Source organism: Hippoglossus stenolepis, chromosome 14 (genome assembly GCF_022539355.2).
Source record: "Hippoglossus stenolepis isolate QCI-W04-F060 chromosome 14, HSTE1.2, whole genome shotgun sequence".
Lineage (NCBI taxonomy): Eukaryota > Metazoa > Chordata > Actinopteri > Pleuronectiformes > Pleuronectidae > Hippoglossus > Hippoglossus stenolepis.
The window spans coordinates 19425389-19442409 of NC_061496.1; the positions used below are offsets into that span (position 1 = coordinate 19425389).

Sequence of the window (17021 nt, forward strand, 5' to 3'; positions counted from 1 at the left end):
CCGAGCAGCCTCAACTCACCTGCAGCTGTGGATCTGTTTGGATGGGAGAGAAGAGAGGCAGATAAAGCTGTGGAGTCCGATTCACTGCGACACAAATGTATATGTAGCGTTTTATGACAATATATTGAATGGAAATGAGAGATGGCGTGAAAGAGACTTTCTGCATGGCAACCATCATCCCGCCCCCCTCATTTATTCAGCCAATCAGCTCCTTCTTTAAAATGCCAACTCAGCTTTTTTGCCTCAGTGGCCAGCAGACAGGCTTTTCTTTGGTGGAGGTTTGATAAACACAGAAGCTGAGATGAATGTGTCTGTCCCTAAATCCCCCCCAACGGTTGATTTTCTGACCAGGAACAATGAAGAAGTGTGGCAGCACACGGCCAGCTGACAAATCTTTGAGATTAAGCTGCTTAACAGCACACACACACACACACACACACACACACACACACACACACACACCACACACACACACACACACACACACACACACACACACACACACACGCCCACACCCACACACAGCTGTTGAATTTTAGTCAGAGCCACTTTACTCTAATAGCTTGGACCTGTTTCTGTGGCCTGCTGCAGGAAAATGGCTTTTGGCAAGTGACCCAATTAATGGCTCTTTGTGTGTGTGTGTGTGTGTGTGTGTGTGTGTGTGTGTGTGTGTGTGTGTGTGTGTGTGTGTGTGTGTGTGTGTGTGTGTGTGTGTGTGTGTGTGTGTGTGTGTGTGTGTGTGTGTGTGTGCGTGTGTGTGTGTGTCAAGATATTGTTGATTTGTGACTTTGTGTCAATCATGAATAAACATTCATAAATCTGTAGAAATTATAAATATAAATGAAATTTACAGAACTTGCTTGAGAATCATCAGTTGTGTCAGTTTTGTCAGCCCACAGTGACTTTAAACAATCACACATCTGTTCAATTCACAGTGATGTTCAGGAAGTAGCCGGCGCCGAGGCTCCCGATGCAGCAGAGCCTTCCACCTGGTCATCGGTACCTGAAGCAGTCCCATCGTCTGCCCCAGCTGCTCCCTCCTCTCCTGGGGCAGCTGAGGAAGCTGCATCCAGTCCCAAGTTGGTGGTGGTGGAGGCGGACCGGGCGAGCCAGGTGTCTGGCTCGGGCTGCACCAGCCAAGCTTCAGTTGATGATGACGATGATGTGCCAATCACAGATATCTACTTTGTAAGTAAAACCCCTTCCACGAACACTGACCTATGTACACAGATTGACCTTCTCTTACATGCTTTAAGAAACTGTTCCTGTGAGGATAAATTAAACTTGACTCAGACAAGAACTAGCTTTTTATTTAGCCATCAAATCATCTCAGAGTCAAGGTCAGTGTGTCAATGGTTTGTACAGTCGCTGGACTGAGCCTTATGATGCTCTCCTACAGAGGCGTTGATACAAGGACCACAAAAGCAAGTGGAGAATCAGGCTGGTATGGGAAGAAGAGCATGTGAAGTTGTTGCTGTGTGTGTGTGTGTGGTGTATTCAGTTAAACAACATGTTTGACAATTTGAGAAATATGCTGAAAATAGGCTTCTTGTTGGGAGATAATGAAAACATCTTTACCTACTTCCTGTCTTTATGCTAAGCTAAGCAACACCGAGCTCCCTCCGGATGTCTGAACTACTCACCCTCATCTCTAAGGCTGATAGGGTTGTGTTCAAGATCTTGTTCTTTCAGTTACTACCCAGAGTTCGTGGCCATAGGTGAGGGTCAGAATGTAGATCGACTTTGCCTTGCATCTCAGCTGGAGGAGCCCCAGGGCACCCAGAGGGAGCTCGGAGTTGAGCCTCTGATCCATCACATCGAAAGGGGCCAGTTGGGATGATTCAGGCATCTAATCAGGCTCCTAAGTGCCTTCTATTAGAGGTATAATGGGTCCACTCAACTGGAAGAAGAACCAGTGGTAGACCTACAACTCACTGGTAGGATCTTATCTGGCCTAGGAAAACCTCAAATAAGATAAAAATCTCAGATAAGAAAATGGATGTATGGATGGTTAAGCTAGCCAGCTGCTGGCTGCAGCTTCATATTTACTCTCAGCAATAAAGCAAATAAGCATATTTACTCAAATGTCAAACTATTCCTTTAAGCACAGTGTTTTGCAGTGTGCACTCTAGTTTGGAGTGTTTTAAGTGATAATAGCATGTGCACCATCACTTTGTCTGTTCCTGTCTTATATAATCTTCTACAGAGCTGCAGACTCACTCTAACTAAATAACAACTAAAGCGTTTGCAGTTTCTGTGTGTTCAGTCTACAGTGGCTAACTGGCTCCCACCAGACAGTGTTGGGTTGGCAGGTGTCAATGTGCCCAAAAGCACGACTATAAATGAATGTATGAGTGTCAGTTGCTGCACGGAGAGCGGAGCTGCTGATCACAGTAACCGATAGAAATGTTCTCTGTACCTCCTGTGCCACCTGGCTACACTCCCACTTGGTGTCCCCTATCAGGAATCAATCACCCACTAATGTCGCATGAGAAAAGGCCAACAGGTTAGTCAATGAGCTCCCTCAGTTATTTAACAGCACTCTCAGCTGACCGCTGCTGGCCGATGCCCAAATCATGCTTCTCTGAACACAGGAGCAGGGGTGGGGTCTGTAATGCTGCATGAGGCCAAGTAACACAAAACGTCATGAAATGTAACTACACACACGCCACAGGTTGTGTGGTCACAAGTGGCCTCGAGGCAGTGACCAAGTATGCCGATAAGTGTGAAAGCCGTACATGCCACGGATATGGGAGGTACTTTTTCTACTTCACTCTTTAGTTTGATCATTTAGCAGCCTCATCAGCCAACTCGTCATTTGATCATCCTGTCATCACCACTTCTCCTCTGTGACATCCCACATAAATCAAGTTTCTGCATCATCGCTCAGCTTAACCTGCTTTTTCAATTGATAAATGCTTAAAAGTGTTGATTCACAACACTCAGAGATGAGAGCAAGAAACAAAAACTAAAACGCATTACTGCTTTTGTATTAGTGAAATAGTTTTACTCGTTTCAAGAGCTTCAGCTACCAGAAGGTCTTTCTGAACAAGATCTAATCTTTATTATTACCTCAACCAAGGAGGGTATGTTTTCATCGCTGTTTGTTTGTCTGTTTGTTAGTAAGCAGGAATACACAAAAACTAGTTAACTAATTTCCACGAAATTTGCCGGAGGGTGTAACTTTGATAAAGAAAGGTAACTGGATGTATCTAAAGAAAACATATTTCATTCCATTTTCTTTGACATGGCGAGACAAGGCGTCAGCCTTGGCTTCGGTATGCACTCTCTAATCCCCCCTCTGGTTGTGTAGTCTGTAGGAGGGCAATGATTTCTCAGACAGAAGTCCTTTGCTCACTTCATTGCTGCTTATACATTAGAGTCTATTAAAGTTGTATTGAAAAAGCATGCGTGCGTGTCCACCTCACAGGTTCCTCAGAGTGGCTCGTGTCTGAATTATTCAGCCACTATCAACACTTTCCACATTCACTTTTCATGATTCCTGCTCTTCTCTCCTTCACCTCTGTTCTATTCCACATTTTATTGTCTTTTTTTCCGTTTGTCTGCTCTCCATCATTTTCACCTCCATCCTTCTCTCCTCTGTTCTCTCATTTCACCCCAAACTCCTAAATAATTCTCACCTCCCTCTGTTCTATCGAGTTGTGAATATTTCCTCTCCACACTTCCCTCTCTTTCTCTAGCCTCACCTCTCCTCCTTCTCCTCTGCCTCTCTGTGGTTGTCGCCATGCGTCATAATGAAAGCGGCGATGGCAGCATGTTGTGTGGTAGGGGGAGATGAAAACAGAGTGGCTGCCATACTTGTGAATCTATCTGTCACCACTGATTCATCCAGTGTATCTAGGTTGCACTGCTGGGTTACTCTCCTCCAGAACTGTCTTTTCCATTTTCACCTCAGCATGTTTCTTTTTTTTCACCGTGTTATTTTCACCTTTCCTCACTCGTCTGTCCTTCATCTCTGTTTGTCATGTCTCTCTTTATTTCTGTCATGTACCACGTCCCCCTATTGTTGTCAGTTTCCTGATGGGAGGACCTGGGTGGTCTCTCCTGTGCGACAGAGGAGGAAATTCCAGTCCAGAAGGCCAGTAAGTGAGATGGTAGGAGAGATGGTTTTTGTTGTGGTGTGAGGGTAGAATAGTCCTGTGTACTTGTTTGTTATATGAAACATAAGATGACAGTGTTGAGAGAAAACAAGGTTTTCCTGAGTGTGCCACAGGAGGCTCATACCTGATGTGATATGTCCACTGCTGGTGTTTTTGTGATTGTGTTGAAACTAAAAACTAACGTCTACACTCCCCATAGTGAAGACAAAGAAGTGTGGGAGGTTTGTAAACAAAAGTCTGGAGGCATCTTACTCAGTGTCTGTGTTTTACTCTTGTATTGATCTTCCTTTAAATTGGTTTCCTCACTCACTGACAGCTTGCTTCATCCCTCTTAGGACCATATGTACGTGTATGTGTGTGTATAGCGATTTATCTAGACAAATTGTAATTGAGGCTTGATATTTTACAGTTCAGTTCATTATAAATAGCTATAAATGAAAATTAATCACAAAACGAACCAAATATATATACAGCTTGAATTGAGAAACTGAAGATGAATGCACATTTGTTCTGTATTTTTTATTTTGTTAAATAAAAATGTTCATATTGGTAAACATATACTCCTCATGATATTAAACATTAAAGCCCCATAACAGACGATTTTATGCTGGACTCACACGTATGTGTTGCATTAACACTTGTCAACGGGCATGCTGCCTGCTTGGTGCTGACGCGATCGTCATAACAACATTCACAGTTTCATGCTCAGGACACACATCATAGCAGTTTTTCATGCTAACGTGTGATGCTAGCTATCAATAAAATGATAGAGAAGTACTCAGGAAATAAAATCCACAACCAGATGAAAACAGACCAGGTTCTCCAGCTTCCTCTGCTGACAAATTTACGTGATTTGATTGGCTAGCGCCTGCACTTCTGTTACCGCATGAAAAGTTGAGCTCTGTCTAACTTCTGCCGTGCGCAGTGTGGGCAACGCAATGCAGCGGAACCACAATGAAGTTCGGGAATGCATGATGTCAGAGCATTATTTCGGTTGATGCGACCAACGCATACATGTGAGTCCAACGTTATCGGCCAAGTGATAAATCGGTCGTGCTCTTTCTGTGTGTGTGTGTGTATGTTTGTTTCCATCACCAACATACCTTCCTAGTGGCAGCTGCTTCCCGCTCTTTAAGGTCTTAAATGCCTGGTACCTATAGTGATAATAGACCGACCACAGCTTTCAGGGACTCTATAGAAAGAGCGCTTTTGCTTGTTGGAAAAGAAAAAAGGAACATGTTCTTGTGTTTTGCTCAGACTGAGGATGCTCTCTGTGTCTTACTGTCCTGGCATCCTGGCTTTCTTCCCCTTCCAACCTCCTAATTCCTGCTCGTCATCCTCCCCGTTTGGCTGATGCAGCGTCTCATCCCTCGCTCTCTACACCTCACTTCGCTTCCCAGGAGCTAAATGGGGCAAAACAACCACTAAGACACATGCTTCCAACACAGACCCATCATATTTACCAGTACCGCCAGTTATTTTTGATCTGTACATCTATGTTCAAGTCTGCTAACCACTGAAAGGATTAACACATCCTTTGAACATTTGCTCATATATGTTAGTTTCACACTTTCCGATGTGTCTCAGCAACATTTCCTCCTTTATGCATCCCTAATTTTCATTTCCTGTCTTGTCCTCTCTTCTCCTGTGATCTCCCGTGTCTTTCTCTCCTGCCTGCCCCTGCTGCTTGTCTCTGTACCTCTGGCCTTTCCTCTGTTCCTCTGGCTCCCTCTACTGTGGTGGGTGTGTAAAAACAGCCTCCAGAGGACAGGACCTGGGTGTACTCTCCGCTACACTATGGCTCAGAGTCTAAGGCCCTGCCAGATGGGGATTGGGAAAGAGAGACAGTAAGTGAGAAGCATCGGACTAATGTATCCAGTACAGGGAAAATCCCTTAGAAGAGGAGTATAATCAGTGGTAGACCATGTTGTGTTTGGCGGTGATTGTTCATCCAAAGATGGAGAGGATGAGTTGTAACTGAGTAAAAAGCTTCTGCAGTAACTGTAGAAAAAGCATCTCAGGTCACAAATTCTATTACTATTCTAAGAGTAGGTTTGTTGTGTGTTCAGAAACCCTCCACCACATGACGGCATTCATCTCTCATTGATATGTGGGTGGATTTGGTCACTGGTCGCCTGCCACTGCCAGTCATCCTGTTTCCCTCAGCGTTTACTACACCATGATTCCGCATCAGCCTGTGTGACGCCATTAAACTCATGCATCAAATCGCACCCACAGCTCACACTGCACAATGTTCGCAGTTAAACTGTGGACATTAAACCTACAGAGGAGTCACATTTTATTGAACATGTTCATCACACATTTCTCAGTCATCTCCCAATGTAGATGAATTTTTTGGATTCATTTTACCACAAATAATATTTTTTTCTTATCTAAAGAAACACAAAATACTGAAAAAATATACAAATAATAAAACAATTTAATAAAAACAAGAAAGAAAAATCACAAAAACTGTGAACCCCACCCTACCCCACCCCCCCAGATCCCGGCCACCGGTCCCTGCAGAGCATTTGCTCCATAATATATTGATTTTATGTAACTTTTGAGTTTACTTTGAGAGTCAGTAGTTTGTTTTAAGTGTTAAAATACAAATCAAACGTTCAAGCTCTTCTTCTTCTCATACTAGACACGTGACACAAGGTTTTTACTTTCACACGTGACAAAAGATGTTGGCTGTATTGAAAGTTCTCAGATGTTTTATTAGCGTAGATTATGTCCATCCCAGTAAGATAAATGCATGATGTGATTAGATGTGGATTGGAATAACGTTGCAAATATTATTCTAAATTAAAAATATATATATATATATATTTAAATTACGCTGACTCAGGACATCATTATTGTACGGCATAATTTAATCTAAACTTTTCCACTAAATCTATATAGGATTTTAAGGTCAATGTTAACAGACTTAATTACCTGTCAGACTTCTTCACTTTTCCTGTTTTCAGGTACACATGGGTGTTTGTATGTTTAAGAGGTTTCTTATTTTCTTACCTATTCTGTTTTCCTGTTTCTTCTTTTATAAATGCACTTTGATGAGCCAGCTTAGTATTTTTACCAAGTAATGCATGAGAACGGTTAAACTTAGTCCACATAAACTGTGAATAAAGATGGACGAGGCATCTGTACCTACCCACAATGAAGCCCTCCCAGATGCGCGTGCCACTATGTCGTGCTTTTGACGTCAGTCATGATATGTCACCCTGTCTTATAGCATCAAATAACAAATTAAAACCAAACTTATTGGAAAAATTACTTGAACAAACAGCAGTGTGATAGGAACTGACTAAAATGACAGAAACCATCTTTGAGAAATTTTCTTTGATGTGTACTTAAATCCTTACTTTTATCCATGTCCCATGCACTAATATGGATAAGGCGGGGTTAATGACCTATAATGTAGACAGCCACCAGGTGGCAATAAAGACGCTTCGGCTTCCCTTTTTGGGAGCTGTCATGTCGTCCATCTTTATACATAGTCTATGATTATACTTATCAATGTGTGTGATCTGTACGCTCATACGTTCACTCTGTGTCTCCAACAGTAAACCCTGTTCTCTGGCAGAGAGGAGCGGACTTCTCAGTGAAGAGGACTCTTTGGTTCTTTGGTCTGAAGTCCAGAACTCAGCGGTAGCAGCAGGATCTTTTTCCCAACCAGGATTTTAAACAGGCATAGAGAAAACGAACACACCAAGAGAAAACAGTGACTGAATACCAGAGGGGGGAGAAAATTCTGACGGTGATGAAACCCCTGCCTTTCACCCTTAACAAATGAAAATTATATAACTTTAATGAATATGTGTTTGTGGGACATAGTGCATATATGTTTGACATACATGGAAGACAGTTGTACTGTTTGTTATGTTCAACACTAGCACAGCCCTCCAACAGCTTCTAAACAGGCTTTTTCTACTCACTCCGCAGAGCCGCTGGTTTCCCAATTAACAATTTATTTTTCTCATATCTTCACTGTTACTCAATACAGAAACATGGGCGTGTCTGTGATAACATAACAATGCTGTATGATCGAGTTGTTGCCTTTGATTTTCGGTATTTAAACTTTGTTACTTAGAGATCATGTTTTTTTACATAAATGAAACCAGATAAATACGACATTACAACATGAATAATCCACATGAAAAGTTGCAAATAAGAGCTGCAAAAACTTCAAATTATTTTGTTGTTGCAATTCTTGACAAAACCCGTAGACCCTGTTCAGACCTGGTATCAAGAGACACAAAAACAATAGAAATCATAATGTTGTGGTCAGTGTTGATATTGTGGCCGCAAAACAAATCAGCGTATGGTCACTGAGAAGCGTAAAAATACGTTTGATTCATTGTGAAACTGAGTCAGATGTCCTTCATATGTGGCCCAGGACGGATTTGAGATCTCACAGAGAAAACAGTGTGGTCTGAGTTATTGGATCTGAAGAAGCATTGAGGACACATTTGGGTGCGTTCACACAGGGTTTTAGCACTTGAACATTTGTGATGGAATCACTCAGGACAGAAGTTAATACCATGTCTAACCAGGGTCATAGTTTCTGAATTAATCCAGAACAGATCCAGAATCTGAAAATTAATTATATAATAATGGGGCTCTGATGTCTGTTTCATTGCGCCCATGATCATTAGCTCTTCGCTGCCGTTAGCAGTGAATGAAAGAAATATTTTTATTTGACCATTTTCTGGTTTTATCAAATAATCTAACATTTTCTAAGACAGTTGTTCGTAATTTGCTCTGATGATTAATCCAGGACGTCTAAGTGCTCGTCATCATTGTCAGTGAAGACAATGTGAAGCTAAGTCTTCCTGTGGCGGCTCCTCACAACTCCACTAACACTTGTATTTACGAGACGCTTGACCAATGGGGAGGAGCCTCCATGGTGCTGCCCACGCCACCTGCAGATTGCACTCGAAGAGCGAGTGGTGAAGCCTGAGGTGTTGGAGGTCTGTGCTTGTGATCGTGGAACCGGAGTTAGAATGATAACCATTGTTAGACCAATCAAAAGAGACCATCTAGACGTAGTTCATCATCCTCACATTTCCAGTAGTGACAATAAGCAGCTTAGTTTATAGAAGAGAGATTTGAAACACTTGATTTCCTATAGTGAATATACAGTGATAAAAAGTTTTTGAATACTTAATAATTTATAAATTATATCATGTTTTTTGCAACATTTATTATTTCTTATCATTTCTTTAGCTGTTATTACTACTGTGAACTTTTATTTAGTTCTTATCTGTCTTTTTTTTGTTTTATCTGTCTGTATTTTATTCTGTTCTTTCAATATAAACTGTTACTGGTACTTTTTACTTTATAACGTTTTTTTTCTTTTCAATTTGCATCCAAAGAAGTTAACTTTTTGTTTTTATAATCTGTTCACTGCGGCTTTTCAGTAGTTTCCCAGTTTGTTTTTACGTCACGTTTTGTCGTGTAAGTTCAGTGTTAATACTTTCTTCACTGCATCTCTTGTGGAAACAGCTGAGACTTATGACTATTGCCTTCGATATAGACGGAGTTAACTACAACACTGAGGCAGCGGACTTGTCAGTCAGTACAGTGATGATCACATCATTACAGTGTCTTCCAGTGTTGCCCTATTTTTGGACAAGACGCACACACAAAAAAAACGTCTTCATTTAAACTAAAAAAATGACTGAGGGTGAAGCCAACATTTGTAAGAGTAGAGTTTCACTTCTGTTTCTTTGGGAGGTGGAAGAATTATCAGTAGATGAGTGACATTTGCTGTGTCCGATAGCGGCACCTCCTCACAATGACAAATCCACTGACCTGGACATTTCTGATGTTTGTAGACGTAGAGCAGCAGTTGTCGTATTTGCCGTCAATATCGTACCTGTTATGTGTATATTACAACAAACATGGTGCGTTGCAGTGATGACTTGTTGAGACGCAGCGGTTTGTAAAAAAAAAAAAAAAAAAAAGGGTTGAACGTTGTTTGCACTTCTGTAGAGGACCTGAAAATGAACTAGTGATAGAGGCCAAATAAACATTACATCACGATATCACACTTTCAGTTGTTCGATAGAGTCTCTGCTCACAAAGCCTGGTGTTCAGACAGCGTTTATTTTATTAACTGTGTGTGTGTGATGGTGAATCACAGTCATTGTAGGGTTCGTGTTTACTGTAGTCTCTCTGTGGCTGATGTCTCTCAACTACGTTAAACTCATTTATTTATTCCAACTTCAGAAGGTGTGTTTTTCAGTTGCTCTGTGTTTTAGTGTAAGGGAGGACACATCCATGTCAGACATTGTAAAAATAGAAGTCAGCTCATTCTCATGATGTGCAGTGGCCAGTTGTAATCACTTTGCTGTTGTTCATCAGATGGAATCCATAGCAGCAATATTTTGTACAGTCTTGCTTTTCAGTTCATTTTGATTGCCTTATTGAGAGATCTTACTTGTAGGCCTATCGTTTGTACTTTTTTTTTTTTTTCTTCCACGTCCTGTTGTATTTATTTTCTTTCTCATAGTTGTGCTCCTGAGAATGTGTACATAAAATTATAAATACATATATAAAGATATACAAATATATTTTCCATTTGAATCGGAGAATATTATTTTTATTTGGTTTTATTTTTGCTGCTGGGCAAGAGACGATTGCAATCTTCATGATTTACTGTATCATATTCCTCAGTGTGTTTATTGAGACGCAGCTGCTGTATATTTATGGTCTATAAACCACAGCTGTTTCTTTGTAAGATATCCAAACGTGGAAACGATTTGTGGGGTTTTCTGTACATGCAAATCAGTAGGGATTCTTCCAACTGTTCAGCTGTGTTGTGTACGTGTTTTCAAATCGCGGTGTGCCCTCATCCAATAGGGATATACCTTTGCAGAGACATAGCATGATTTCAAAATGAATATGCATATCAGAAATGTGTATTTATGTATATCTGTGTATATTCATCTATTTATACCTGAGGATAAATAGATGGCTGTATGTGTGTGTGTGTGTGTTTGGACTCAATCAGAATGAATACAAAATAAAGAAGTTCTATGAATTTTTGTCCATGGAGATAATGACATGTTATATTTATATTTTTCCCTTGTTGAAACTGGAAGCGAGTCACTTCTACCGGTGACATCAGTCAAATAGTGTTTCATCATTTTAACTTCATTTGAGAGGTTGATCAGGATCGGTTGCGTTAACTTCTAGCACTGGGTTCTCAAAAACGCGATAATTGGTTGCCTATGTCCTCATGATTGTAAAAAAATAGACAGTAAAACAAAGTATTTTAAAGGCATTTGTTTATCTTTTTATTTTATGCCAAATTGCTTTATTAGGCACACCTGTTCAATTGCTTGTTAACACAAATAGCTAATCAGCCAATCACATGGCAGCAACTCAATGCATTTAGGCATCTGGACGTGGTGAAAACGACTTGCTGAAGTTCAAACCGAGCATCAGAATGGGGAAGAAAGGGGATTTAAGTGACTTTGAACGTGGCATGGTTGTTGGTGCCAGACGGGCTGGTCTGAGTATTTCAAAAACTGCTGATCTACTGGGATTTTCACGCACAACCATCTCTAGGGTTTACAGAGAATGGTCCGGAAAAGAGAAAATATCCAGTGAGCGGCAGTTGTGTGGACGAAAATGCCTTGTTGATGTCAGAGGTCAGAGGAGAATGGGCAGAGTAGTTCGAGATGATAGGAAGGCAACAGTAACTCAAATAACCACTTGTTACAACCAAGGTATGCAGAATACCATCTCTGAATGCACAACACGTCGAACCTTGAAGCAGATGGGCTTCAGCAGCAGAAGACCACACCGGGTGCCACTCCTGTCAGCTAAGAACAGGAAACTGAGGCTATAATTCGTACAGGCTCACCAAAATTGGACAATAGAAGATTGGAAAAACATTGCCTGGTCTGATGAGTCTCGATTTCAGCTGCGACATTCAGATGGTAGGGTCTGAATTTGGCGTAAACAACATGAAAGCATGGATCCATCCTGCCTTGTATCCATCCTGCCTTGTATTCATCCTGCCTTGTATCCATCCTGTATCAACAGTTCAGGCTGGTGGTGGTGGTGTAATGGTGTGGGGGATATTTTCTTGGCACACTTTGGGCCCCTTAGTACCAATTGAGCATCGTTTAAATGCCACGCCTTGTTGAATCTATGCCACGACGAATTAAGGCAGTTCTGAAGGCAAAAGGGGGTCCAACCCGGTACTAGCAAGGTGTACCTAATAAAGTGGCCGGTGAGTATATATATATTATAACAATTATAGTATGATAAAAATTGAAATCAAATGGAAAATTTAAGATCAATAACACATAATACAATGTTTGATCATCATTAGTGATATTTGTAATATTAATTCAGTTACAACCAACATCAGGTTTGCCTTTATCAATGAGCTAAATCATTTCTTCCTTCCAAGTATTGTGGAATAAGATGAACAGATTAAAAACATTTGAACCTGATTGTTTTGTTCATGAAATTTAATGTGAATCACCAAACTGATCATTGAAATCTGCCTTTTGCTTTAGGGAAATCTTGACTGCCTGGTCGATGTGTTGCCCGGAATCAACCATCCGGACCTGCCAGTAGAGCAAATATGCAAAGTGTGGCTGAGAAAGTGAATCTGCTGATGCAAAACACAGAGGGGTCTGACCACATGAGGCCTGAAGTTATTTCTATTGAGCACAGATAGAAGACCATCAAATCTTCATTCCTACAAGATGAGCGTAAACTCAAGAACAAAACAGAAAACCAGAGTAATTATCTTCATTAGTCTGGATGGCCATGTAAAAAATGGGTTAGGGGTTAGGGTTAGGGTTATCAACAATAACAGAAAGGACAATAAGACATGGTTATAGCCTCTTACATTGTTTGTTTTCACATGGGCCTTGGAGGTCTTTGTTTGGATGTAGCTGATCTGATTTCCAAAATAATATAGAGATTGTATATATTGTACAACTGAGTGAAATGTATAAAAGGTGTGGCTGTTCACAGTGAACATGGTGAAGCAGCCTATAAACATATAAATCAGCTGCATGTTGCTCATTCAGCATGTAGACATGGGGCGTTACAGTCAGGAGAACAAAGGGTGCACTGCCTCACCGTATTATCTCCCCCGCGTGATGATTGGTCGGCTTTTTTCAGAGCGAGCACATGATTGGTTCGTCTAGCTGTCAGTCAATAGGATAACTTCTCCAATTGGCCCGCGTGGACGTTGCTAACCTCACGTGCCCGTGCCCTGTATCTGAGGGCGGTGCCTGGTAGCAGCCGGTGCTGAGGCTTGTTGTGGATGTTTAGAAAGTACTTGAAAAGTACATTAAACCGTGTTTTGAGATGGGAACTAGAGATGATGAGTACGACTACTTGTTCAAAGGTGAGTTCTTCTTTAATCGGGGACGAACGACCCTCCGCTTGGTGACTGTCCGATGAGGAAGTCCAGCAAACCAGCGCTAATGCTAAAGTTAGCTCTGCTAGTGGCAAAGTGGTGATCGATAACATGGTATCTGCTGACTGTCGAGCTAACTCCAAGCTAACACTTGTATGTGACATGACTACAACTCATATTCAGTAGTCTACACTTTAACACCGTCAACCGGTCAGACTAGTGCTGCTATTCAACGCTAGTGAATTAGCAGGCTAACGTTGAGTTAAATAAGCGGCTATTTAAGTAGCTAGCATGCTAACATGGAAGCTACCTGCCTGGCCTCGTTACAAACAATCACCTGACACCACCCAACGTTAACTTGAAGTGAAATCTAATCGCTGCTCCGTACATGTTGTACATGTCGTACCTCAAGAGTTGTTAGCGTATCGCCCCTGAATGTATGTGTTGCTGTTGATCACTAACTTCTCACCTCTGATCAGGATGTTGTTCATAGATGTATAGATATAGTTCCTGTGAGAAGTGGATGTGATATAAATCATAAACAGGAAACTTAAATTAACCAAAGCTCTGGCCACAGTGTAAAAGTTACACATTATGGAATATTGATAAAACAATTACTTTATCCAATTTATGAGTTCACCCCTAAGGATTATTGGAAATGAGGGCCATCTCTTCTGTATAATGTCAAATATCAAATAGGACCGGACCCAAAAACTAGGACCCTCCTGTGTGTATATTTTGTTTATAGTCTGCGAAGGTTATCTTTAATGACTTAAGTTCTTCACAGGCTGGACTGAAGAATTTTTTTCATATTGTTTAACTAAGAGCTGGAAAAGAACTTTAAAACGACATGAGAACTATTTCTCTGTGAATTGTATTAAAGGAGATATGGACTTTTAAAGTCACAGATCCTATTTATATACATTAAAACTTCGTCATCCAATGTTTCCAATAATTAGTATCCAAGCTGATTCGTAATATTTTTGGGGGATGTGTCTTTTGGTTGTAGTCGTACTAATTGGAGACTCTGGAGTGGGGAAGAGTAACCTGCTGTCCCGGTTCACAAGAAATGAGTTCAACCTGGAGAGCAAGAGCACCATCGGGGTGGAGTTTGCCACCCGCAGCATCCAGGTGGACGGCAAGACGATAAAGGCTCAGATCTGGGACACAGCTGGACAGGAACGCTACAGAGCAATCACCTCAGCGTGAGTTTGTTTATTGTTGTGTGTAAACAAGTGTTTACTGTGGGGAAAACCTATAGAGTTGATGTACTCATCTGGTTTTATGCTGTAACCAGGTATTACCGGGGAGCAGTGGGGGCTCTTCTGGTTTACGACATCGCCAAACACCTGACGTATGAGAACGTGGAACGCTGGCTGAAGGAGCTGAGGGACCACGCTGACAACAACATCGTCATCATGCTGGTTGGAAACAAGAGCGACCTCCGCCACCTCAGGGCCGTGCCCACTGATGAGGCCCGAGCCTTCTCAGGTAAGTGTTGCCTCTGGGTGAACAACACTGCATTTTAAATAAAGTCATGTGATTTAAAGGATAATTCAGTCATCAAGAAACACTCTTCAGTTACACAAACCACTAAGTAATTTGCTGTTAACCTTGAAGATTGTTATCCAAGGTGTTAACATTTAGACTTGAAATATTTTTCTCTTTCTCATCCTCAGAAAAGAACACTCTCTCGTTTATTGAAACCTCAGCCTTGGACTCCACTAATGTAGAAGAAGCCTTCAAAAACATCCTGACGGGTAAGAAAAGTGTTTAAGTGTTGAATATGATGTGCAGCTCGGCGTAAGTCTCCAAGCTTGTGTAACTCCTCTAATCTTACTCAAGTATCCCTATTTTTTTTTCTGTCACAGAAATCTACCGTATCGTATCTCAGAAGCAAATATCAGACAGATCTGGAAATGATGATTCTCCGGGCAACAATGTAGTGGACATCAGCGTCCCCCCGACCATGGACGGGCAGAGGGGCAACAAACTCCCTTGCTGTCAAAGCCTGTGATGCTTGTATTTTCCTCTTTCTGTCAGTCACTCCTTTCCTCGCCTCTGCTTTACTCCCTCTGTCATGCTGCTGTCAACATGATACTCTCATTGGTTCTGATGCCTCTGATCCAAGACTCTTGTAGCCGACATTCCTTTTTGCTGGTTTCTTCTTTGTTTGTTTTTTCTTTGTTTGTTTGTCTTCCTCTGATTTCAGGAGAGCCTGTGTCTATATAATTTGATGGCCTCATTATAGCCTTGAGAGGGAGGAAGTGTTTCCTATTGTGGGGCTGATCTCAACACTGTAGTAAACTACATTTCTTTTTAATTAACTCACCTCTATGGTCCTGTTGACCCGCTCCTGTTGCAGGAACGGTGAGGGATTAGTGGGCGTGTTTATCAGTGCTCCGAGTCGGTTGTACTTGCCTCCTTTTCTTAGCCTGAGGATACAGTCCCATGACATGATCTGCTAAAGTGGAGTCCCAGTTTTATGTCTGGTAGACCTGGCTCTGCCAATCACGCAGTACGGATGTAGAAAAGGAGATGAGAAGACTGTGATGCATCAGTACTTTGGAGTATTCATTTAAACTCTGTCTGGAGTTCCTGGTCGCCTCCTTTAGTTTTAATTTCCCCTTCCCTGCCCTGTGCCCACCGTGGCATTAAGTTAGCGTGAGCCAGGGACCAGACTGGCTGTGACTGTCAGACTTAATATGGGCACGTGTGAAACAAACTTGAGTGTTTTTATTTGTGTGTGCATGTATGTGTGAGTGTTAATCTTAGTGCACAAAGATACCAAAGGACACAGATGCAATTGATATCAGTTTGGGGTTTTCTCATGCAAGTGTGTTTGCAGCTGCTGAGATGACAGATAATCTGTATTTGGCAAAAAAAAATGTAATGCAATATAGCAAAAGTATTGTTATTAATTGTGATTAAGTGTTTATTGTAATATGATCAGAACCCAGAAGCTACGCTAAGTAGTTCCTGTAATGAGTTGGCTCAGGTCCAAATTCTTTCATCAGAATGTCAAAATGAAAATCATTCTTGCACTTATGTCTAAAAATTTCAGTGAAACAAATCACCATATAGTTTTAAATACACTTAACTTCCTAATTAAGGAAGGTGACATTTCCTATTGCTTTTGAGGGAGGAGTTGGCTGAAAAGAACACAATGTACTGTATATACTATATTATATAAGGTTAATGGATAAAGATGATAAAAACATACTTTTGAAACACTTCACTAAAGCCAGGCACAGTCTTGAGCTGGGAAATGGAACTGAAAATGAGAAATGCAAATTGTTTACATGGTTGGCTGAAATGCCGCTCCTCAACCATCTGGTAGAAATCCTGTCATGTGTGATAGATCTGATGCATCATGTCTGTTGTGATATTTTACATTTCTTTAAATCAATATGTGTAAAATAAGCAAACCTAAGCTTGTTTGCACAGAAAATACTGAATCATAAATAAATCTAATTTACATAGCCATACTTGTTTTTGTT

The 17021-nt window shown here is 41.2% G+C and overlaps 2 protein-coding genes across 6 annotated transcripts in view; both read left to right on the plus strand.

The window, feature by feature from the left end:
- pip5k1ca (phosphatidylinositol-4-phosphate 5-kinase, type I, gamma a) overlaps positions 1 to 11172 on the plus strand; it is a 44717-nt gene extending 33545 nt beyond the window's left edge. The window contains exons 16-19 of one of the 5 annotated variants that reach the window (XM_047343207.1): positions 936 to 1188; positions 4035 to 4115; positions 5879 to 5968; positions 7691 to 11172. In XM_047343207.1, the coding sequence (XP_047199163.1) occupies positions 936 to 1188; positions 4035 to 4115; positions 5879 to 5968; positions 7691 to 7693 (427 nt within the window). In that variant the 3' untranslated portion in view covers positions 7694 to 11172. Of the gene's footprint in view, positions 1 to 935; positions 1189 to 1399; positions 1428 to 4034; positions 4116 to 5878; positions 5969 to 7690 lie in introns of those variants that run through there. The other 4 variants (XM_047343208.1, XM_047343209.1, XM_047343211.1 and 1 more) reach the window with 4 other exon arrangements.
- A 2178-nt stretch (positions 11173 to 13350) lies between these two features.
- Positions 13351 to 17007, plus strand: LOC124854756 (ras-related protein Rab-11B-like). The gene is made up of 5 exons (XM_047343116.1): positions 13351 to 13509; positions 14531 to 14726; positions 14819 to 15012; positions 15201 to 15281; positions 15393 to 17007. Exons 1-5 carry the CDS (start codon positions 13470 to 13472, stop codon positions 15536 to 15538), a joined length of 657 nt encoding a protein of 218 aa, XP_047199072.1. The 5' UTR covers positions 13351 to 13469; the 3' UTR covers positions 15539 to 17007.
- The last annotated feature ends 14 nt before the right edge of the window (positions 17008 to 17021 follow it).

What these genes read in the sequence shown, in the direction of transcription:
- LOC124854756 (XM_047343116.1), top strand. Translation starts at nt 13,470, where the DNA reads ATGGGAACTAGAGATGATGAGTACGACTACTTGTTCAAAG. An exon ending in GTACGACTACTTGTTCAAAG is followed by an intron (nt 13,510 to 14,530) that starts GTGAGTTCTTCT and finishes TTTTGGTTGTAG; the next exon opens with TCGTACTAATTGGAGACTCT. An exon ending in CTTCAAAAACATCCTGACGG is followed by an intron (nt 15,282 to 15,392) that starts GTAAGAAAAGTG and finishes TTTCTGTCACAG; the next exon opens with AAATCTACCGTATCGTATCT.